Raw genomic sequence first — 25834 nt, forward strand, 5'->3', positions numbered from 1 at the left:
CCGTTGCAGCAGTCCAGCTCCAGGTTGAGGGGTGTATTACCCCTGCTTTAAGCATCTTGTCTAACATTTCATCTTCTTCTTTGGTAAAGTGAACAGGAGTACGTCGCAAGCCTAGTTTAATTGGCTTTACATCTCCTGTATCAATGTGGTGTATTGCTTGATATTCCCACAGCAATTGTTCAACTTTACCTTGTCTCTCATCTCCCAGAATGGACGTAACTCTCTGCCAGAGATCTATAAGTTTGTCTGGTAGTTGGATCGGCTGGCAGGAAGTGCTTGATATGGAGCCTTCCCCCTCAGTTTTTGTCGTGGGGTTGCTGAGTTCGTCCACTTCTGTTAAATTCAGCCAGTCATCTTCGTCATCCTCAATTATATCTCTTGCTTCCAGGGGAAGCAGTTGTCCTATTTCCGTCCCCTTTTTTTTTTTTTTGAGGAAGCATTTTTTTTTTTTTTTTTTTTTTCAGTTTGGGGTGCTGCCTCTCCGGTCAGATGGTGTGGGGTCTGGTCCTTTGGCGTGGGCCGGTTGTTTGTCTGGTCTGGGCCTTGTTCGGGGCCTTGGCTGTTCTGGACGGTTGGTGGGTCCTTGGGATTTGTTGGTGGTGATTGTTTGTGTTCATTGGGCGGGTGTTCTGGGGTGTGTCTGTGGTGTTGAGTGTTGGGTGCCATCATGGATAAGATTCATTGCGGATTGCATAAGTAATAATCAATAGTCTTCGGGTTCATCAAAGAACTGACCGGATATCAAAGGCAGACTGCCTCTTGTCCCGCTTCTCACCTGGTCAGAGTTGTTGATTATGGAGATTGGTCCTTCTTGAACAACATTATGTCGAAGTCGAGTGTATCTCTCTTCTCTAGGATTCAAATTGTTGCTGAGTGCATTGTTGAGGACGGTCCCCATTAAATCGGATGCACCAGCCGTTGTTCCACTTCTCTTGGTCTTCTCCTCAACCAGAACTTGAGCGGTCAGATCTATAATTCTTTGGGCATAGGCATCGAGAGTGCTGCCCACCAACTGACTGGCTGAATCATTTTCCTCAGCAATTGTCACGATTTGAATGCCCAATTTTGTCAATTTTGGGGTGGCCTTCTGGCTTAGAGTGGTAAAAACATTGTCTGACAGAATTCGAGCAAAAGGGGCCAACCGATTTAGGAATATGCTTTGGTCTTGGTATTTTATCAACCAGGGAATGATTGCCTCGATTTCCTTCTGATAAAATTTGCAAGCAATGGTCTGGAAGAATTCTTTGTATGTCAACTCTAAATCAAAGCAGGAACGATTTATCAAGTTGAGGACTGGCATTCCTGAATAGGCAGACCTCATTCCGAGAGTCATATGCACCATTTTGTATAGTGAGTCACTCTTTCCGACAGTTGAAACATAACCTATTATCATCTCTTTTGTGATATAATCTTTGGCTTGCACCACAGCAGACAGGGCTTCAAATCCTGCCACTGGATATGGTGCAGAAGATGGTATGACCAAACCGAACATTTGCGGAACAAATTTTGGCATGCTTTCCTCGACAAATCTGGCCACTCTGGCTGGGTCTCTTTTGGAGAGTTGAAGGAGTGACAGAGTTGTCAAAAATATATAGTCTTTCCAATCCATTGTTTCTGGTAAAGTCCCTTTGATGGTTTTCCAGGCTTCAACAACTGCAGCAATCCATTCAGTGTTGGAGGAAGCTCCACTTGATGCATCATTACCTTGGTTTTTCTTGTTAATCATGGCAAGGAGGTGGGAATTTGAGGACTGGTCATTGGCATCCGCTCCGAGAGTTGAACTGCCTGGTCCTATACTGAGAGAGATGGATTGGGTCTTTGCAATTTCTCGAACCTCATTGAGGATTCCACTCAATTCGACCCGACTGTTTACGAGCTCATCAAGTGTTTTGACTTCTTTTACAGCCTGATCCATCGGTTGTAGATGAAAGATGTCACCCTCATTCTTATTTGTTTCAACAATTCGGTCAATGATTGAGATTCCTTCTCGGTTCTTTCTAGACATGCACCATCTACCAAGTCGCTCAAATGCTGGTTGCGCACATTGCATATCTCCCAAGCAGCACATGAGGAGCATTAACTCTTTGTCCAGGACTTTCCCTACAAGCGGATCATAATGGATTATCTTGGGAATGATGTCAGCAGAGAACGGCACTTCTATGGCACCTGTATTACCTAAGGGTAAGTGGTCAAGTTTCCAAGAGTCTGCTAATTTAGAACTGGACATGATGGGTTGAACGTAAATGAGTCTGGTTGAGACTTGAACCTTTGCCTACTTAGGTTGGTTCCTTATTGGTGGAATTTGGGAAATGATTTTATCATTTGCTGTGATTTGTGGGGAAGATTTTATGTAACTGATTATTGTGATAGGTTTTTGTTGTTGTCGTTGTTGTGTTTTGTTATGACAGGACTGTCAGTGTCTCGATCGAGCTGTTGTGAGTAATCTTCATGTTGTGTTCGTTCACTGTCTCCCGCGTAAACGTGACGTCATCATTTCTACCCTTTAAAAGCTCGCGACACCTTTCATTCTCTCTCTCGACTATCTACAGCCGATTTGAATGCCCAATTTTGTCAATTTTGGGGTGGCCTTCTGGCTTAGAGTGGTAAAAACATTGTCTGACAGAATTCGAGCAAAAGGGGCCAACCGATTTAGGAATATGCTTTGGTCTTGGTATTTTATCAACCAGGGAATGATTGCCTCGATTTCCTTCTGATAAAATTTGCAAGCAATGGTCTGGAAGAATTCTTTGTATGTCAACTCTAAATCAAAGCAGGAACGATTTATCAAGTTGAGGACTGGCATTCCTGAATAGGCAGACCTCATTCCGAGAGTCATATGCACCATTTTGTATAGTGAGTCACTCTTTCCGACAGTTGAAACATAACCTATTATCATCTCTTTTGTGATATAATCTTTGGCTTGCACCACAGCAGACAGGGCTTCAAATCCTGCCACTGGATATGGTGCAGAAGATGGTATGACCAAACCGAACATTTGCGGAACAAATTTTGGCATGCTTTCCTCGACAAATCTGGCCACTCTGGCTGGGTCTCTTTTGGAGAGTTGAAGGAGTGACAGAGTTGTCAAAAATATATAGTCTTTCCAATCCATTGTTTCTGGTAAAGTCCCTTTGATGGTTTTCCAGGCTTCAACAACTGCAGCAATCCATTCAGTGTTGGAGGAAGCTCCACTTGATGCATCATTACCTTGGTTTTTCTTGTTAATCATGGCAAGGAGGTGGGAATTTGAGGACTGGTCATTGGCATCCGCTCCGAGAGTTGAACTGCCTGGTCCTATACTGAGAGAGATGGATTGGGTCTTTGCAATTTCTCGAACCTCATTGAGGATTCCACTCAATTCGACCCGACTGTTTACGAGCTCATCAAGTGTTTTGACTTCTTTTACAGCCTGATCCATCGGTTGTAGATGAAAGATGTCACCCTCATTCTTATTTGTTTCAACAATTCGGTCAATGATTGAGATTCCTTCTCGGTTCTTTCTAGACATGCACCATCTACCAAGTCGCTCAAATGCTGGTTGCGCACATTGCATATCTCCCAAGCAGCACATGAGGAGCATTAACTCTTTGTCCAGGACTTTCCTACAAGCGGATCATAATGGATTATCTTGGGAATGATGTCAGCAGAGAACGGCACTTCTATGGCACCTGTATTACCTAAGGGTAAGTGGTCAAGTTTCAAGAGTCTGCTAATTTAGAACTGGACATGATGGGTTGAACGTAAATGAGTCTGGTTGAGACTTGAACCTTTGCCTACTTAGGTTGGTTCCTTATTGGTGGAATTTGGGAAATGATTTTATCATTTGCTGTGATTTGTGGGGAAGATTTTATGTAACTGATTATTGTGATAGGTTTTTGTTGTTGTTGTTTTTGTTATGACAGGACTGTCAGTGTCTCGATCGAGCTGTTGTGAGTAATCTTCATGTTGTGTTCGTCCACTGTCTCCCGCGTAAACGTGACGTCATCATTTCTACCCTTTAAAAGCTCGCGACACCTTTCATTCTCTCTCTCGACTATCTACAGCCGATTTGAATGCCCAATTTTGTCAATTTTGGGGTGGCCTTCTGGCTTAGAGTGGTAAAAACATTGTCTGACAGAATTCGAGCAAAAGGGGCCAACCGATTTAGGAATATGCTTTGGTCTTGGTATTTTATCAACCAGGGAATGATTGCCTCGATTTCCTTCTGATAAAATTTGCAAGCAATGGTCTGGAAGAATTCTTTGTATGTCAACTCTAAATCAAAGCAGGAACGATTTATCAAGTTGAGGACTGGCATTCCTGAATAGGCAGACCTCATTCCGAGAGTCATATGCACCATTTTGTATAGTGAGTCACTCTTTCCGACAGTTGAAACATAACCTATTATCATCTCTTTTGTGATATAATCTTTGGCTTGCACCACAGCAGACAGGGCTTCAAATCCTGCCACTGGATATGGTGCAGAAGATGGTATGACCAAACCGAACATTTGCGGAACAAATTTTGGCATGCTTTCCTCGACAAATCTGGCCACTCTGGCTGGGTCTCTTTTGGAGAGTTGAAGGAGTGACAGAGTTGTCAAAAATATATAGTCTTTCCAATCCATTGTTTCTGGTAAAGTCCCTTTGATGGTTTTCCAGGCTTCAACAACTGCAGCAATCCATTCAGTGTTGGAGGAAGCTCCACTTGATGCATCATTACCTTGGTTTTTCTTGTTAATCATGGCAAGGAGGTGGGAATTTGAGGACTGGTCATTGGCATCCGCTCCGAGAGTTGAACTGCCTGGTCCTATACTGAGAGAGATGGATTGGGTCTTTGCAATTTCTCGAACCTCATTGAGGATTCCACTCAATTCGACCCGACTGTTTACGAGCTCATCAAGTGTTTTGACTTCTTTTACAGCCTGATCCATCGGTTGTAGATGAAAGATGTCACCCTCATTCTTATTTGTTTCAACAATTCGGTCAATGATTGAGATTCCTTCTCGGTTCTTTCTAGACATGCACCATCTACCAAGTCGCTCAAATGCTGGTTGCGCACATTGCATATCTCCCAAGCAGCACATGAGGAGCATTAACTCTTTGTCCAGGACTTTCCCTACAAGCGGATCATAATGGATTATCTTGGGAATGATGTCAGCAGAGAACGGCACTTCTATGGCACCTGTATTACCTAAGGGTAAGTGGTCAAGTTTCCAAGAGTCTGCTAATTTAGAACTGGACATGATGGGTTGAACGTAAATGAGTCTGGTTGAGACTTGAACCTTTGCCTACTTAGGTTGGTTCCTTATTGGTGGAATTTGGGAAATGATTTTAATCATTTGCTGTGATTTGTGGGGAAGATTTTATGTAACTGATTATTGTGATAGGTTTTTGTTGTTGTCGTTGTTGTGTTTTGTTATGACAGGACTGTCAGTGTCTCGATCGAGCTGTTGTGAGTAATCTTCATGTTGTGTTCGTTCACTGTCTCCCGCGTAAACGTGACGTCATCATTTCTACCCTTTAAAAGCTCGCGACACCTTTCATTCTCTCTCTCGACTATCTACAGCCGATTTGAATGCCCAATTTTGTCAATTTTGGGGTGGCCTTCTGGCTTAGAGTGGTAAAAACATTGTCTGACAGAATTCGAGCAAAAGGGGCCAACCGATTTAGGAATATGCTTTGGTCTTGGTATTTTATCAACCAGGGAATGATTGCCTCGATTTCCTTCTGATAAAATTTGCAAGCAATGGTCTGGAAGAATTCTTTGTATGTCAACTCTAAATCAAAGCAGGAACGATTTATCAAGTTGAGGACTGGCATTCCTGAATAGGCAGACCTCATTCCGAGAGTCATATGCACCATTTGTATAGTGAGTCACTCTTTCCGACAGTTGAAACATAACCTATTATCATCTCTTTTGTGATATAATCTTTGGCTTGCACCACAGCAGACAGGGCTTCAAATCCTGCCACTGGATATGGTGCAGAAGATGGTATGACCAAACCGAACATTTGCGGAACAAATTTTGGCATGCTTTCCTCGACAAATCTGGCCAGAATTGAATGTTTCTCGATTGTGGAAGATTTGTACTGTTGTATAGTTTGTTGTTGTCTTGTGTTGTTGAAGTCATGCCGCAGCTGTATATTCAGTTTCGTTCCGTCTCCAACGCCTCATTATTTAACTCGCACCTTTCATTCCTTTCACTACTAAGCGATTGATGCCATTGTCATTGGGCTCCTAGAGTGTAAAATGCGACGAATTCGAGCAAGGCACGTAGAATTGTGTCTTGGTTTACAACCAGGAGTTCTCGATTTCTTCTGAAAATCAGCATGTCTGAAAATTCTTTGATGTACTAAACAAGCAGACGATTCATTGACTGCATTCTGTAGCAGACCATCCGAGAGCATATCACTTGATATGATACTCTTCGAAGTTGAAACACCTTATCATTTTTTGTGAATATCTGCTTGCCACACAAAGGTCAAATCTGCGTATGGGCAGAAGATGTATGACCAACGAACATTGCGAAAATTGATTCTCAATCTGCACTGGTGTCTCTTGAGTTAGGACAATTTCAAAAATATTCAATCATTCTGTAAGCCCTTATTTTAGGTCACCTCACAATCTCAGGTGAGACCACTGATGCATCATTACCTGTTTTGTTAATCATGCAAGGAGGTGGATTGAGATGTCTGACGCTCGAAGTGCTGCTCATATGAGAGAGATGCTTGCATTTCGACTCATTAGGATCCAATTGACCATGTTACGACTCATTTGACTCTTACAGCGATCACGTTAGAAGGACCTATTTATTTTCACAATCGTCAAATGATTCTCGTCTTCTAACATACCATCTACAATCTCAATGCGGTTGCCCATCATCTCACAGCACGAGACAACTTTTTCGACTCTACAGCAATGACTGGGAAGGTCACAAGACGCATTAGCACCTGTTACTAGGAAGGGTCAATTTCCAGTCTAATTGAACGACGAGTGAAGAAAACTGTAACTGAACTTTGCTATTAGTGTTCTATTGGATTTGGAATATTTTTCATTTGCTGTGTTTGTGGGGAAGATTTTATGAACTGATTATGTGATAGTTTGTGTTGTCGTTTTTGTTTGTTTGACAGAGTCAGTGTCTCGACGAGCGTTGTGAGTAATCTTCATGTGTGTTCGTTCACGTCCCCGTAAACGTGACGTATCATTTCTACCTTAAGCTCGGACACCTTTCATTCTCTTCTCGACTATTACAGCCGATTGATGCCCAATTTGTCAATTTTGGTGCCTCTGGCTAAGGGTAAACATGTCTGACAGAATTCGAGCAAAAGGGCACGATTGGAATATGCTTGGTCTTGGTATTTATCAACCAGGAAGTGCTCGATCTTCTGATAAATTGCAAGCAATGGCTGGAGAATCTTTGTATGTCAACCTAATCAGCAGAACGATTACAAGTTGAGACTGCATCGAATGCAGACTCATTCGAGAGTCATATGCACCATTTGTATAGTGGTCACTCTTCCGACAGTTGAAAATAACCTATTATCATCTCTTTTGTGATAAATTTGCTTGCCCACAGCAGACAGGGCTCAATCGCCACGTATGGGAAGTGTAGACCAAACCGAACTTTGCGAACAATTTTGGCATGCTTTCCTCGACAATCTGGCTGGGTCCTTTTGGAGAGTTGAAGGAGTGACAGAGTTGTCAAAAATATATAGCTTTCCAATCCATTGTTTCTGGTAAAGTCCCTTTGTGGTTTTCCAGGCTTCAACAACTGCAGCAATCCATTCAGTGTGGAGAAGCTCCACTTGATGCATCATTACCTTGGTTTTTCTTGTTAATCATGGCAAGGAGGTGGGAATTTGAGACTGGTCATTGGCATCCGCTCCGAGAGTTGAACTGCCTGGTCCTATACTGAGAGAGATGGATTGGTCTTTGCAATTTCTCGAACCTCATTGAGGATTCCCACTCAATTCGACCGACGTTTACGAGCTCATCAAGTGTTTTGACTTCTTTTACAGCCTGATCATCGGTTGTAGATGAAAGATGTCACCCTCATTCTTATTTGTTTCAACAATTCGGTCAATGATTGAGATTCCTTCTCGTTCTTTCTAGACATGCACCATCTACCAAGTCGCTCAAATGCTGGTTGCGCACATTGCATATCTCCCAAGCAGCACATGAGAGCATTAACTCTTTGTCCAGGACTTTCCCTACAAGCGGATCATAATGGATTATCTTGGGAATGATGTCAGCAGAGAACGGCACTTCTATGGCACCTGTATTACCTAAGGGTAAGTGGTCAAGTTTCCAAGAGTCTGCTAATTTAGAACTGGACATGATGGGTTGAACGTAAATGAGTCTGGTTGAGACTTGAACCTTTGCCTACTTAGGTTGGTTCCTTATTGGTGGAATTTGGGAAATGATTTTATCATTTGCTGTGATTTGTGGGGAAGATTTTATGTAACTGATTATTGTGATAGGTTTTTGTTGTTGTCGTTGTTGTGTTTTGTTATGACAGGACTGTCAGTGTCTCGATCGAGCTGTTGTGAGTAATCTTCATGTTGTGTTCGTTCACTGTCTCCCGCGTAAACGTGACGTCATCATTTTCTACCCTTTAAAAGCTCGCGACACCTTTCATTCTCTCTCTCGACTATCTACAGCCGATTTGAATGCCCAATTTTGTCAATTTTGGGGTGGCCTTCTGGCTTAGAGTGGTAAAAACATTGTCTGACAGAATTCGAGCAAAAGGGGCCAACCGATTTAGGAATATGCTTTGGTCTTGGTATTTTATCAACCAGGGAATGATTGCCTCGATTTCCTTCTGATAAAATTTGCAAGCAATGGTCTGGAAGAATTCTTTGTATGTCAACTCTAAATCAAAGCAGGAACGATTTCATATCTCCACAGGCATACCTTGTCCAGACTTCTACGATCATGATCTTGGATGTGTCAGAAGAGCACTTAGGCACTGTATTACCTAAGTAAGTCAAGTTCCAGTCATTTAGAGCAGATGTTGAGATGTGTTACTGACTTGCACTATTGTTCTTATTGTGATTGGATGTTTACTTTCGTGTTTGGGATTTTGTACGATTATGGAGTTTTGTTGTCGTTGGTTTTGTTACGCTTCGTCTCGACGACTGTGTATCTATGTTGTGTTCACTCCGCGTACTCTCTATTACTTAAACGACACCTCATCTCCTCCGACTATCACAGCATTTATGCCATTTCATTGGTGCTGGCTAGAGGAAAACTGCAGATTCGGCAACCAACGTAGAATTCTTTGCTGTATTTACAGGAGTTCTCGTTCCTCGAAATGCAGCAATGTCGGAGAATCTTGAGTCACCTAACAAAGCGAAGTTCAGTGGACTCATCCTAATAGCGCCCATTCCAAGTCAATGCATTTTGGTCTCTCCCATGAAACAACTTTTCATCTCTTGAAAACTTGGTTCCCCAGAGACGGGTTCATCTCCGATTGGTGCGATGTACAAACCGACTTTGCGAAATTGCATGTCCTCCAATGCCACTCTGGGTCTTTTTGAAGTGATGACAGTGTAAAATAGTCTTTCATCCATGTTCGTAGTCCTGTGTTCGTACACGCGAACTTCATGTGGAGGAGCCACGATGCTATTCCTGTTTCTTGTAATCATGCAGGTGAATTGAGGACTGCAGCCCGAAGACTGCGGTCTAAGAGAAGGGTTGTCTGCATTCGACCCTGGGTCCCATCGACCGTTACGGCATCAGTTTTATTCTTCGCACATCGTTGTAGTAAGTCACCTCATTCTTATTGTTCACATTCGGTCATGATGAGATTTCGTCTCTGACATGCACATCTCATCTCATGCGTTGCGCACATTGCATTCCAACCACAGAGAGATTACTCTGTCCGTTTCCTACAACGGATCTAAGATTATTGAATGATGTCAGCAGAAAGCACTTTATGCACTGTATTACCTAAGTAAGTGTAAGTTCAGAGTCTGCTATAGAACTGGCATGATGTGACTAAATGAGTGTTGAATTGACTTTGCTACTTAGGTGTCCTTATGTGAATTGGAAATGATTTTTATTCTGTGTTGTGGATTTTTGATTGTGTGTTTTGTTGTTGTGTTTTTGTATGACAGCTGTCATGCTCGATCGAGCTGTTTGAGATCTTCATGTTTTCGTCACTGCTCCGCGAACGTGACGTACATCTACCTTTAAAGCTCGCAACCTTTCATCTCTCTCGACTCTACACGATGATGCCAATTGCATTGGTGCTCTGTGAGTGGTAAACATGTCTGACAGAATCGAGCAAAAGGCAACCGTTTGATATGCTGTCTGTATTTTATCAAGATGATCTCGTTTCCTCTGAAATTTCAACAGTTGAGAATTCTTATGTCATCTAATCAAGCAGAAACATTCAATCAAGCGCCATAGACTTACCTTTGTCCAGACTTTCCAAAGCGATCAAATGATATCTTGAATGAGTCAGCAGGAACGCACTCTATGCACCTGTATACCAGGTAAGTGTAAGTCCAAAGTCTGCTAATTTGACTGAAGTGGTGAACAAGTTGGTGACTTGACTTGCTAGTTGGTTCTATTGTGAATGGGAAGATTATTTGTGTGTTGTGGAAGATTATGAACGTTTGTGATGTTTTGTTGTTGTCTTGTTGTTTTATACAGATGTCAGCGTCGAGTTGTATCTCATGGTGTCGTTCATGTCCGTACGGAGCATCATTCTACCTAAAAGCTCGCACCCTTCATTCTCCCGACTCTACACGATTGAATGCAATTGTCTTGGGGCCTCTGTAGAGTGTAAAATGTCTGCAATTCGCAAAGGCAACGTTGGATTGCTTTGTTGTATTTCAACCAGAGATTGCGATTTCTCTGTAAAATTTGCAAGCAAGGTCGAGATCTGTTTCAACTAATCAAAGCGAACGATTCTCAAGCTAGGACTGCAATTCCTGAAAGGCAGACTCATTCCGAGAGTCATATGCACCATTTTGTATTTGAGTCAACTCTTTCAGTTTGAAACATAACTATTATCATCTTTTTGTGATATACTTTGGCTTGCACACAGCAGACAAGGGCTTCAAATCTGCCATGATATGGTTGGAAGAGTCTATGACGTTCAACATTGCGGAACAAATTTGGCATGCTTTCCTCGACAATCTGGCACTCTGGCTGGGTCTCTTTTGAGAGTTGAAGGAGTGACAGAGTGTCAAAAAATATATAGTCTTTCCAACCATTTTTCTGGTAAATCCTTTGGTTTTCCAGCTTCAACAACTGCGCAATCCATTTCAGTGTTGGAGGAAGCTCCACTTATGCATCATTACCTTGGTTTTTCTTGTTAATCATGGCAAGGAGGTGGGAATTTGAGGACTGGTCATTGGCATCCGCTCCGAGAGTTGAACTGCCTGGTCCTATACTGAGAGAGATGGATTGGGTCTTTGCAATTTCTCGAACCTCATTGAGGATTCCACTCAATTCGACCCGACTGTTTACGAGCTCATCAAGTGTTTTGACTTCTTTTACAGCCTGATCCATCGGTTGTAGATGAAAGATGTCACCCTCATTCTTATTTGTTTCAACAATTCGGTCAATGATTGAGATTCCTTCTCGGTTCTTTCTAGACATGCACCATCTACCAAGTCGCTCAAATGCTGGTTGCGCACATTGCATATCTCCCAAGCAGCACATGAGGAGCATTAACTCTTTGTCCAGGACTTTCCCTACAAGCGGATCATAATGGATTATCTTGGGAATGATGTCAGCAGAGAACGGCACTTCTATGGCACCTGTATTACCTAAGGGTAAGTGGTCAAGTTTCCAAGAGTCTGCTAATTTAGAACTGGACATGATGGGTTGAACGTAAATGAGTCTGGTTGAGACTTGAACCTTTGCCTACTTAGGTTGGTTCCTTATTGGTGGAATTTGGGAAATGATTTTATCATTTGCTGTGATTTGTGGGGAAGATTTTATGTAACTGATTATTGTGATAGGTTTTTGTTGTTGTCGTTGTTGTGTTTTGTTATGACAGGACTGTCAGTGTCTCGATCGAGCTGTTGTGAGTAATCTTCATGTTGTGTTCGTTCACTGTCTCCCGCGTAAACGTGACGTCATCATTTCTACCCTTTAAAAGCTCGCGACACCTTTCATTCTCTCTCTCGACTATCTACAGCCTTATTTGAAACAGACATATCAACTATCTTCGCCCATCGTTGTATCTGCTACTAAGATCCGATCCGCCATACTTTTGGTATGTTATAAAAATCAGGCTAGACCGGGACGATTCCCGAAGTGCTCTAGAGCAGTTTTTAACCGCCCATATATGTCCTTTACATATATGGAGAACGCCCACTTCGGTGGAGACTTTTTCTAAACTTTTTCCTTATTTTTTACATCGGGAACGAGATTGGGAAATCCGTTCACGACATCATCACTGTTGATTTAAGATTTTCAATAGGGTAGACATTCACACACACACACCGATTGATGATTGTCACTTGTCAGTCAGTCATTTGGAAGTGGAGTCAGATAATTCGGGAACTTCTGTAGACTGTAGATTCACACTAGTGAGTAAGATCTGTCGTTTACTACTACTACTACCACTACTACTTTTAGTTTTAGCGCTATCCAACTCAACACTTCTCGTGTTTATTTTATTTTGGCAAAACTAGAATGGATTTTTGAAAAGAATATAAAATAATTTAAACTTAAACCTGTCTTTGCATCTTGCTTTATGCATACAGTATGCCATATCACAGCCATCACAAAATCATAGTTTAATGTTGAGAATATGCTATTTCTTTTGTAACTTCAGATCAGAGAGATTTGAGCTTTAAAAATCCTGAAAAATGTCTTGCTGTCAATCCAGACAACCCTTTTGATGTGATCTATGATGTTAATGGTAAGAATGTAATTTGATGAGGAAATGAATAACATTTAGGTACACATAGTTTGCTTTTTTTTTTTTTTTTTTTTTGAGTCATGATGTGTAATACTATTACAGTCCACTCCGGACAATTGCAACTCGTTTAATCGCAACTTTCGGTTAATCACAATATTTCCTAAGCAATGGAAATAATTCTATATAAAAGTCACTGGTTAATTGCAACAAACTTCGGTTTTTTAAAAAGTGGTAAATTCAAGAAATCAAACAGTATATCATGATTAAATTTCATCATGGATGAAATCGTGACAGGTTGAAGAATCGAGAGTGAGCAGGATTTAATGCTACAGTAGTGTGTCACCACTCTGTTAGAGTCGAAAGAGGGCGGGGCTCTGCAGTATGGGTTTGTGACGTCATCGGTGGCCATTAAATAGAAGAGGGGTGGGGCTGGTCATAATCTTGACAACAGGTTATAAATGACAGTTATAAAGAGAGACTGAGCGATATCCTTTGTTTTAGGATTAACAACTGTGCATTGTGACCAACGAGTTTGGTGAGAGCTTATTGTCTCTCATTAAGGCTAATCTCTTTAACTCTGACAAATGTTGAATTGTTGAGAAAAAAGATTGAAACTTCTTTCAATCTGAATAAGATATCGGCTTGCTTCATAGCTGCTTTTGGTTGACAAATCTACACGGGGCTGCCATATGGTTTTTGTTTCAATCAAATTGCTCTGTATGTGGTGGACTAAGAATATTATTTACTGGTTTGAGTTGACAATAAATGTGTAAAATGTTGAAATAGTGGACAGGAAACTGAATTTCGGTTAATCCCAACATTTTCGATGATCCCAAGGTATTGCGATTATCCTAAGTGGACTGTACCTGAATCTTGAACGAAAAACTATCATATGGATATGATTATAGACAGATTGGTTTCTGGAATTATATTTCCGTCCTCCCTTGCCAACTCTGACGTTCTTGAAATTTAAAAGAAAATAGCCAGAAGGTTTCGGACTTAATTTTCTTTTTTTTCCAAAGGACAATAGTCATAAGGTAAATAATTTTTAAAAAATCCTTTTACAGCACAAGATGGCATGATTTTTTGTTTAAGAGTTTAGAGAAAAACTTGCACATGATAGTCTTCAGCTTTTTTTTGTTGTTTTTATTTTCTATATAGACTCCAACTCAGAGCCTGAAAGTGATGCAGAACAAAGTTCCATATCACATGATTCATTTGTGGTAAGTATGTACATTAAAATAAAATCATAACATTTGTATAGCGTTTATCCACAGTTGGCACCATGCTCAAAATGCTTCACATCAACATATTTTGTGGTGGACAAAACACATTTGCCACAAAAGATGAGACCTGCAATCTGTTAGGCGCAATACAATATTTCAGGACAAGGACAACACTGTTTTACACCAGTGAGATCTCCTAGTTTTTTGTTGTTAAAAATTTTTCTTTGCAGTGGACTTCGCCAACAATAACACTATTTTAAACCTTCCTCGTTATATTTTGAAGTGATATTCATTGATGAGCCATTCACATTTGAAGTCGTTTGTTTTTTATTTGACAAAATGTGAAAATGATGCGTTTCCAGGAAAAATTAAAATAGCTTCTGTTGGGATTATACTTTTGATCTCGCATTTTGTCCAAATTCTCTTGCATCGTAATGTTTATCAACTTTTTTTGTTAACTATATTGCAGTTGCAAGGTTAGGAAGTTCATATTGTTGCAATGACAACCGTTTATATGTCCAGAATCGTAGTGATATAAAAAAATTGTTTTGTAGTTGTTGGTCCTGGTGTAGGATTTAAAGAGTTGGTTAAAAACGGTTTACTGAAACCCTGGTTAGCGGGTGGTTGGATGGGAGCATCACCCTTGAATCATATACCTATGATGTTCGCATGGGTGTACGATCCGATAGTGATGTCGTTTCTTCTTCTCTTTACTACCCTATCCTGCTTCTTTGGTTTGTGATTGTATTTTTGACAGGGGATATTTTTTTTCCTGTAAATCCTCTGCCTGTTTGTTCTTGGTTATTTATAATTTAGCTTATGATATCTTTAGGTTATGATTTTGATTGACATTTGTACTATTTTTGTTAGATTGCTTGTTTTTTTGTTTCAGCGGTCTCTCATATAACCTCAATTGTGTTGGAAGAGACCTAAAGCAACAAACAAAACAAAAAAAAAAAAACCCTGGTTGGTGTATCTATATTTATCCAAGCACAGTTGAACATATTAAATACTTAGACAATATGTCTGCCTTTCTCAACTCTTTTTTATTATACTTGCATTATTAACCAGCTAATTGTTTAGTTGGATTATTAAACAATGGCTCTTCATGTTTATTGTCAACATGAATAAATTGATTGATCTGTCATCTTTTCCACAAAATATACAGGGTCCCGATTTTGTTGCTGACTCCGAGTCTGATTCCTCTACGTACTCTGTGAGGTACCCAATGCTGAGTACATCATTGTCTTTGGAACCTAGTGCTCATTCCCCAACTCAGTCAGAGCCTCATCCACAACTATCACAGACTGAACCTCGTTGCCAGTCTGGGACCCAGGTTCAACCCGAATGCTATACACTTGCAAACCAACGTGTTACGTGCAATGGTGAGTCATTTTTTTGTCATTCTTCTCCTTTGATATTTGTGGGATCAATTTTAATTTACCCATTCCTTTTAAAAGAAAACTTCCACCCCCTCCATGGTGCTGCATTTGTGTTATTGCATTTTTTTCTGTTTTGGCAGTGCTGCGTCGCAAAATACGCTACCATTTACATAACAAGCACAAATCCAAATTTGATAGGGTGGACATCTTAGAATCTGAAACCCCAATGTGTGAGTGATATCAGTGAAACCAGCCATAAAAAATGTTCATGTTTATTTTATTGGGGGTTTTTTTTGTCTGTAATAGACTTAAATTGCTTGTATTGTAAGTGTTAAAATGGTTTTTTTTGTTACAACCCATCTATATATTAAAACTGTTTCTTTGTATTTCTATGATGCTTAAGGCTTTTTTTCACAGACCAGCTGGAAACTTAACGAGAATCAGAGTAGATAACATTTTTATTAATCTTGCAACCTAAACAGTATATGATGATTGGGAGCATTTAAAGAAAAGCACATTTTCTTTTTAATTTGTCGGTACTAAAATTATACTTTGATAATGTCTGCTGTGCTACAAACCCTTTTGACTTCCAGGTTCAATATTTTTCTTTATTCTAAAATTCTTGGGTTTCCTTTCAATGACAACTGAGATCATTAAAATTCAGCTCACAACATGATGTGTGTAGATTTGATGAAAACATATGTTCGAGTTGAGAAGCAGTGTTCACGAACTTGCTGATCGTTTTTACTAGCATTTATTTTCCTAACTTACCTGTGTCAATTAACAAAGGCAAGACTCAAATATTTTCTATCTGAACAGTGTGTTTGTTATTGAAATATTTCCGGCATATACATGTCATATTTCATTCCCACAAAATATAAATCAGGATTAAGTTGTCTGGGCATCAGCATCGTTCAGGCAGTTGGGGGAAGTCTTTAAGGAATTAATGAAGCCGATGCTCAACCGGTCTGGAGGACGTTTGATTGATGTCGGCTGTTTGTTCTGCCAGCCGGTGATGTTTTCTCACTCCCTCAATGACAAAGAAAGTCATTGTTATGACTATGAACTATATATAGTCTATTATTACTTTTGTTACTATATTAATTGTTACTTATTGCCGCTACTGTTATTATTATTATTATTATTATTATTATGATATTGCCTTCATTGCATTCTATTACTATTATTGATATAATTAATTTCTGATTGTTGTAAATAATTTATGTGAATTGAATTTTGTCGATTGGCCAAGGGCCTACAATAAACTTAAATGAAATGTTAGTCTTTGGATAGGACTTGGGTCTATTCTTGATTGCTTTTCCGCCTTGGTCGAGTGAAGCATTTGGAGTAAATTTTGTTGCTCAACGTAAAAAACATGACGCTTACCATTCCGCTGATACTGATACCTCCAAAGGGTGGTTGGGGAAAAACCTAAAATTCTTTTGACATTCTGTCTGATTATTCGCTGAAACAACAAAGGACAATCTATGTATTCAGATGAGACTTCAATGTGTTACTATTCCGATTTATGTTCATATTTTGATTATAATGAAGAGGGAACCCTGAACCCAGTGAAGTGGGTGGATTGATCTATTTATTTCTATTTCAAAACAAAAATATGGCGTCTTTTCACTGGATTTGTTATGTGGCAGAGGTCTCCACAAATCTAACATACCTCTTCCAAAGGAATAGATGGTAGAAAAGTATATAACAAGAAGGAATTATGACAGTTACTTGTCCAGGCCTTAAATATTTGGAATGCTATTCCTCTCTATCGCTGTCATGTACTGATGTGCATGCGATCTGTCTATTGATTTATTTTCATAGTTCATAGCATGATGTGCTTTATTTTCTTCTTTTTTTTCCAGAGAAATACAGCTGCAAATCAAGAAGAAATATTTGATGGTGAAGCAGGAGTGCCAAATCAGCTTACGTGTTCTTCAAAACAAACTGAACCCAAGAGGAATTCAAGCAAAAATCGGAGATACATGTCATGGTCAGATGAGGATACAGATAGAGTCAAGTCATATTTTAAAAACTTTGTCGAAGATGTTTCAGCACATGGTTCAAGGGGATCATTACCTAGAAAGTCTGAAATTATTCTATTCTTAAAACACCACAGGGTATTTTCACAAAAAGGAATCCCTGAAGGTACACTAATTAGTTTGGTGAAGACAAAGATTTTTAATGAAAGAAATAAATATAGAAGGGAAAGAGCGTTTCAATCGGTGTAATGACAATCATGAATTTGATTTGTATTACATTCATTGTATTGTATAATGTTATTGACATATTTTGGGGTTTACAAAAACGTTTTATCTTTATATAGTACAATCTGTTCATCATTGCAATATCCTTTTTTATATTATATGAACATTCATTTGCTCAGCTTGAGAGACAAATGCTTTGTAGAACCATAGCTGCCAACCGTTCTGTTAAAACGGATTTGTTCCGTATTTGACTTCCTGAGTCCGTAAGTGCTTATTTTTAGTTCAAAATCCGTATTTTGTAATTTTTGACTAATTTGTGGTAAAAAAGCCATGTGAGCCTAATGAATTATTATTATTGATCCATTATTATTACTATTACTACTACTACTATTGTTGTTATTATTATTATCATTATTATTGGTGTCCAGTGAGAGCATAATCTCCATTTGTGTAGCTCTTTAATTTGAATTATGCCTCTATCATAAATGATTTTCAACAATTAAAAAAGTTCCATTCGTTTATATGACGCCTGTATTTTACTCAAACCTTTCATAATGTATTGGAGATTTGCATAGGATATGGATGTTAGCCTCGATATACTTTGAATATTCTAAGACAGTATTGATACTTTCACTATTTGTTACAAATATTATTTTAATTAAGAATAAAATTAAATCCACCTTTTTGATTGGAAGGTATTCAATAAGAAAATCAATTGCTTATATTGATTAAAGATGACAATGATTATTTCCCTTTATTAATTTATGAAATATATAAATTTAATCCCTTTAAAAAACATCTTCATCTGATTTTAATTTTTTTTTTTTAAGCAAGCTTTTGTAACGGTTTAGGTTCAAGAAAAATAAGTATACTCCATTTTTAGGTGTGTTTATCTTGTCAAAGTAAAGAAGTAGGAATTCTTAATATTTAGAGGTGCATTTTACTATAACTACTATTATAGTATACTACTTAAAGACCATTATGTTGCATGAAAGAAAACATATATGCAATCGTCTACTTTTTATCTGAACTCACCTAATTTTTACCCCAAAACGCCCTCTCAAGTGATGTACCAGGTTGGTAGTTATGCATTTCTAACCATCTTAAGTTATTTCATTTATTTTACAATTGTGCTTCTTGTGTATTGGTCCTTATCAAAGTTGAGGCAGTTGAATTCTTTCTTTATATTGTCCGTTCTGAATTTTGATCTCATTGTGGAAAGCTCCCATAGCGGGCAGGGAGGTACACACTGTGTCTTCTATCCCCTTATATCTGTTTTCCAACATGCTTTCAGTCTTTGTCTTGGAATGAGATTACTTGTTTTTTTCCTGGCCCTCGCCGGAGTCCTAGCTGGGAGGGAAGCAGTCAAATGCATATTTATTGTTTTGGGAGATGATATTTTTTTCCTTGTAAATCATCTCTCTGTTATGTATTATTGCTATATTTGTTATTTTTTAATGTATAATGTAAGCATTTGAGTGTGTTCCTCTTTGTTGGATTTTGTTCTTGTGTCCGGATAAGACTTATAGGTGATCTCAAACTAAGTACATTGGTGATACGCTCTTGGAATCTACATCTGATCCCTATTTGTTCCCAGTTCCCCTAGGTCTTACTTTCTCTTGGATGCTTCAACTGTAATTCTAGAACTTTTTACTATCCAATTTTCTTCCTTTTTACTGGCGCTGATATAACCTAAATGTGTTGCAAGTGCCGTAAAACCCTTAAAAACAAAACAACAATCATTGTGGAAAGTGTCATTTTAACGATTCAAATGTGCTGGTACTAAACCCGATAATTGAGCAACATTTGGACTAACCTCTGTGATGTCGTTTCTTCTTCTCTTTACTAGCCTATCCTGCTTCTTTGGTTTGTGATTGTATTTTTGACAGGGGATATTTTTTTTCTGTAAATCCTCTGCCGTGTTTGTTCTTGTTATGTATAATTTAGCTTATGATATCTTTAGAGTTAAATTTTGATTGACTTAGTACTATTTTTGTTAGATTTGCTTGTTTTTTTTTTCAGCGTCCTCTCATATAACCTCAATTGTGTTGGAAGAGACCTAAAGCAACAAACAAAAAAAAAAAACAAAAAAAAAAATATTGGTTTGTTATCATTTGAGGGTTTTATCAGTAAAACTGTTTCTATCCTTTTATGTTGCACTGTACACATAACAAACTTCATGCTTTTATTTGGTGACCAAAGACTTATGTGATACAGTGGATGAATGTTTGTGATGGCTTTTGGAACTGAAATAAACCTGCAATATGATTTGTAGACTTCTATCGTTATGTATCATTTTTCGGTCAAATGTAAATGTAATTTTACACGAGCTTGATGTATCATAAAACCCACAATGAGCTCAACGTGCAGCTGGTAGTACATTTATATGGACACGAACAACGTGTTGTTACAATTCAGTAACGTACTCCAATTAACACAAGTGAGACTGTAAATGAGACTTTTACAATGACTTTGCATCGCCACAAATATGGATTCGAACCCTGGCAACTCGGGCGTCAGACGAACTGTCTACCACGAAACCAAAGCAAGCATTGTGCAAGTTAAAGTGAATGAGATGTTGATTGAAGCCGTTCATTGTGTCCATCAGATCTGCTGTCCTATCCATCCAACTCCATTCACTGGGTGGGGTTCCCGACTTCCCATAATGGGCAGGGACGTACTCGTTGCTTCTTCTATCCCCCTATGTCTGTTTTCTGTCTGTGTCTCGGGATGGGATTACTTGGTTTTGTCCAGGACCTGGCTGGGAGGGAAACAGTCAAATGTATAGTTCGAGTTTTGGGAGATTATATTTTTCCCTTGTAAATCATCTGTCTGTTATGCTCTTTATTGTTTTGTTTACATATTATTTATGCTTTGTAAACATTTGAGTGTATCCCTCTTTGTTGGGACCTGTGCTTGTGTCTGAATGAGACGTTTAGGTGATCTCAAACTAAGTACTTTGATAGTGGGCTCTTGGAATCTACTGTTTCCTATTTGAAACAAATCCCCTTTGCCTTACTTTTTCTTGGGTGCTCTAATTGTAGTTCCAGAACTTTTTACTATCCCATTTTCTTCCTTTTTACTGGCGCTGATATGACCTTAATGTGTTGCAAGCGCCGTAAAACCCTTAAAAACAAAACAAACCAAGTCCATTCAGTGGTATACAACAACAACAAATAAACTCCTCTGCCTGGTCCCTTCTATCTCTGATCTTAACCTGGGTCGTCAGGTTTCTAAAGGGGTCGGGGACTGCAAAAACAATGGCGCACGGAGCAACTGGGAATATTTTTTGCCGTGTTTGAGTCCCAGGTTATTTCCCTGAGCGCCCCTTCTGAGGGATGGACCTTCCCAGGAGTTAGTAAATGCGTTGCTCGGCCACTTCACTCTAAGCACACTGGGATAAGCTTCGACACTATGGCCATGAAGCTCTTAATCTTAAGGACTTACTTTATTTTAGACAATTTGGTGGTAGCTCACTTGAAAATGCACTCTTAGGTATACACATATATAAACATATACTGGGCTCCCTAAAAGGGTTTTTTAATGTGGTCTCCCTAAAAACATGTTTTTACCAAATGTCTCCTTAAAGCTACAGAAACACTTAGTAAAACATTAGGGGGACCGAGTAATTTTCTATATACCATTGTGATCATCAAGCATCAGAATTGTGTTCATAAATCATTGTAGGGCATCAAACTATACTCATTTGAACAAAGATTGAACAGTTTAATCAATTTGAACAAGACATATGCTTGGTCCTCCAATTGGTGCATTTCACAGTGGTCACCTTAATAGTGGATTGATACTTATATATATATATATATATATATATATATATATATATATATATATATATATATATATATATATATATATTTATATATATATTTATATATATTATATATATATTTTATATATATATATATATATATATATATATATATATATATATATATATATATATATATATATATATGGAATGTTGACATACCAATGGCAGCTGGAATCAATCGGAGATAAAGAGTCTGATGTTTGTTTGTTTTACTTTTAGCTCATTGATGTCACAGTATGTTACCATGACAACCTTTGGCGTGAACAAAATAATAAAGTTGAATAAGAAAAAATGAATACTATTAGTTTACTTCATTTATTTTGATTGCTTATTTTATTGTACTCGTGTAATGTACTATTTAATCTTAACTTTCTGGGTGGGGTTCTCGACCACCTATGATGGGCAGGGGGATACTTACGGTGTTTTCTTTTTCTATCCCGCTTTATCTGTTTTCCAATTGCATTCTGTCTTTGTCTTGGAATGAGATTACTAAGTTCGTAGCTGGGAGGTAAACAGTTGAATTTATAGTTATCGTTTTGGGAGGTGATATTTTTTCCTTGTAAATCATCTCTCTGTCTGGGTGGGGATCCTGACCTCCCATAGCGGGCAGGGAGGTACTTACTGTGTCTTCTATCCCCTTATATCTGTTTTCCAACATGCTTTCTGTCTTTGTCTCGGAATGAGATTACTTGGTTTTGTCCTGGCACTGGCCGGAATCCTAGCTGGGAGGGAAAGTCAAATGCATAGTTGTTTTGGGAGATGATATTTTTTTCCTTGTAAATCATCTCTCTGTTATGTATTATAATATTTGTTATTTTTAATGTATAATGTAAGCATTTGAGTGTGTTCCTCTTTGTTGGATTTTGTGCTTGTGTCTGGATGAGACTTGTAGGTGATTTCAAACTAAGTACATTGGTGGTATGCTCTTGGAATCTACATCTGATCCCTATTTGTTCTCAGTTCCCCTTTGTCTTACTTTTTCTTGAATGCTTTAATTGTAATTCTAGAACTTTTTACTATCCCATTTTCTTCCTTTTTACTGGCGCTGATATAACCTAAATGTGTTGCAAGCGCCGTAAAACCCTTAAAAACAAACAAAACAACATCTCTGTTATGTTTTGTTCTTTTTTTTTTTTTTTTTAACATACGCTTTGTAAACATTTGAGTGGGTTCTTGTGCTGGTGTCTGGGTGAGACTTTAAGGTGATTTCAAACGAAGTACACTGATAGTGATAGTGCGCTCTTGAAATCTAACGTCTGTTCCCTATTTGTACCATTCCCCTTTATCTTCCTTTTTCCTCAAGTCCTTTTAATCGTTTTTACTATCCAATTTTCATGCTTTTTACTGGCGCTGGAAAAGCGTCATGTCTCGTCTTACTCGTTCAATATTGCAGTTGGCCAGGGACTCATTGTAAAGCGCTTTGAGCACGTTTAGTGGATATTGTGCTTTATAAAATCTCAAGTCTATGTGGACTGGGTGGGTCGGGCTGTACATTTTTGTAAAACGAGTAGCTGGCCGTTAACAGCGTTGTCTCTGTCAGAAAATATCACCGAAAAATGTAATGTCTCGTCTTACAATGTTGCTGTTGGCTAGGGACCCCTTGTAAAGCACTTCGAGCACGTTTAGTGTGCTTTATAAAAGTTCAAGTCTATGTGGACTGGGGTGCGTGGGGTCGGGCTGGATTGACTGCCGGTCCTTGCCCTACTTGTCACGGAGCCACGAAAGTCTCCAAGAGTGTTGAAGTCAGGGATGAATGAACTCAAAATCAATATCATCGTTAGGGGCAGCGTGGCTCAGCGGCAAGGTCTTTGCTTCGTACCCAAATGTTCCGAGCTCGACTACCCACCTCGTTGTGTGACTTTGAGCAAGTCACCTAGCCCTAGCTAACTTTGCGGCGATGCACTGCGGCTAACGCCTGGCTTATTCCAGTCTTCTCTTGGAATAGACCAAAGACAAATTTATTTTATTTTATAATTTTTTAAAGTGTGTTATGTAAATTAAAAAATAAATAAATAAAACATGCCTTTCCGCCACGACATCATAAGATATCGTCGCCTAGGCATTCCATGAAGGAATATAGATAATTCATCAAACAAGATGTCTGATGTCAACAGGAATCACCCAAATTGGGTTTAATAATCTTGCCCTAGGAAAAAAAACGAAAGTGCCTGGAGCGAGGCTCGATCCCGGGACATTCCGGGTTACAGTGCAATACCTTAACCACTCGGGAATAATGCAGTGCCAGACAAAATAAGAGGAGGAACGATTCAGCCCTCCTGGTTGCCTTTCAGTAAGATGTGCTAACCACGGGTTATCTCGTTCAACACACGAGCATGTCTTCACTGTCAACCAACACCCTGCTATGTTCCCGGATTCCTGAGATTTTAAAAACATTACTATTATTATTATTATTATTATTATTATTATTATTTTTATTATTATTATTATTATTATTATTATTATTATTATTATTATTATTATTAAACTTGAGCTGTTATATAGCGCAATATTCACTAAACGTGTTCAAAGCGCTTTACAAAGGGCCCCCCCCCCCTTCCTGCACAGCAGAATAAGGAAAAGGACGGTGGATTCGGGGGAGGGGGGGGGGGGGGGGGGTCAACTCATTGTGTAAGAGTACGCTTTTAAAGTGGAGTCTTAATGGCCTAATGCTCTACATGACACCTTCTTGGTCTTAATTTTGACACGGACCTCCATTATTGAAGCAATTAGACTAGACACGACGGTTATTATGGTCTGTCCTCCAAATGTCAAGAGAGTTTTAAATTGAGCTTTATACAGCGCAATATCCACTAAATGTGTTCAAAGCGCTTTATAAGGGTTTCCCTGGTTAACAGCAACATTTAACATGTAGTACGGGGCATGACGCCTGTTACTGTTGGGCGATATTACAATTTTTTTTTCAGACCAAGACAACGCTGTTAACGGCCAGGTACTCATTTTACACCTGAGTACGGTGAGAGAATGTGAGTAAAGGGCCTTTTCCAAGGACTCAACTATGCGCCGAGCGCGAGGCTCGAACCCAGGACCTTCCGATCCGAAAGCGAGTGTCATACCACTAGACCACATAGCCGCAGAGCTACCGTTCTTGTTTCCAGGTCACACTCAAACCCTAAATTAAATCCATCCAATGATGACAAACTGCAGTAAATGTTGCCACCGCCATTTTTTCGGTACAGATCTGCCCACTTTTGCGGCTATGTGGTCTCGTGGCTATGACACTCGCCTTCCGATCGGATCATCCTGGTTCGAGTATTGAGCGGCGCATAGTTGAGTCCTTGGAAAAGGCTCTTTACTCACATTATCTCACCGTACTCAGGTGTAAAATGAGTACCTGGCCGTTAACAGCGTTGTCTCTGTCGGAAAAAAAATATATTCTCGCCTAACATGCGTCATGTCTCGTCATACATGTTACATGTTGCTGTTGGTCAGGACCCCTTGTAAAGCGCCTTGAGCACATTAAGTGGATATTGCGCTATATAAAATCTCTATTTTTACTTTTATTTTATTTTTATAAAATGACACTCGTCTTTGGATCGGAAAATCCTGGTTCGAATACAGAGCGCTCATAGTTGAGTCCTTGGAAAAGGCTCTTTACTCACATCATCAACCCCTACTCAGGTGTAAAATGAGTACCTGGCCGTTAACAGCGTTGGCTCTGTCCGGAAAACAAATTGCAATATCGCCTAACATGTCTCTTCCAACATGTTAAGTGTTGCTGTCGGCTGACATCCGAACCCTCTAGTTTAACATTGTTCTAATGGACAATATTTTGCGTCATTTTTTTTTTAGATTTCCATTACAACAATGAGCCCATAAGGAATTGGGTTATCAGACCTGCAAATAAGTGCACGTTAATTAGAACATAACTTTCAAAATATACGTCTCACCCCCCCCCCCCCCCTCCTCTCTCTCTCTCTCTCTCTCTCTCTCTCTCTCCTCTCTCTCTCTCTCTCTCTCTCTCCCTCCTCTCTCTCTCTCTCTCTCTCTCTCTCTCTCTCTCTCTCTCCTCTCTCTCCTCCCCCCTCCTCTCTCTCTCTCTCTCTCTCTCTCTCTCTCTCTCTCTCTCTCTCTCTCTCTCTCTCTCTCTCCTCTTCTCTTCTCTCTCTCGTCTCTCTCTCTCTCTCTCTCTCTCTCTCTCCCCCCCCCTCTCTCTCTTCTCTCTCCTCTCTCTCCTCTCTCTTAATGTCAAAATAATAAATAAAAATGAATAAAACAGCTTCAGCAAAAGCACAAAAATACCAAACACGGAACGTTTCGAGCTCAAAACCCTCCTTCAGCCAACAACCCCCCCCCCCC

The 25834-nt window shown here is 39.3% G+C and overlaps 2 protein-coding genes across 2 annotated transcripts in view; both read left to right on the plus strand.

Moving 5' to 3' along the window:
* Positions 1-25834, plus strand: part of LOC144964375 (rho GTPase-activating protein 19-like) — a 150403-nt gene that overhangs the window by 48609 nt on the left and 75960 nt on the right. The window lies entirely within an intron of this gene.
* Positions 586-19957, plus strand: LOC144964373 (uncharacterized). Its single transcript, XM_078898542.1, has 9 exons — positions 586-2181; positions 3505-3683; positions 4999-5178; positions 8094-8272; positions 11591-11770; positions 12781-12867; positions 14029-14090; positions 15262-15478; positions 17344-19957. The coding sequence occupies exons 5-9, from the start codon at positions 11722-11724 to the stop codon at positions 17376-17378; spliced, it is 450 nt and encodes a 149-aa protein (XP_078754668.1). The 5' UTR covers positions 586-2181; positions 3505-3683; positions 4999-5178; positions 8094-8272; positions 11591-11721; the 3' UTR covers positions 17379-19957.

This window comes from Berghia stephanieae, chromosome 2, assembly GCF_034508935.2.
Source record: "Berghia stephanieae isolate SIO BIC M18660-M18661 chromosome 2, UCSD_Bste_1.3, whole genome shotgun sequence".
Taxonomy (NCBI): Eukaryota; Metazoa; Mollusca; class Gastropoda; order Nudibranchia; family Aeolidiidae; genus Berghia; species Berghia stephanieae.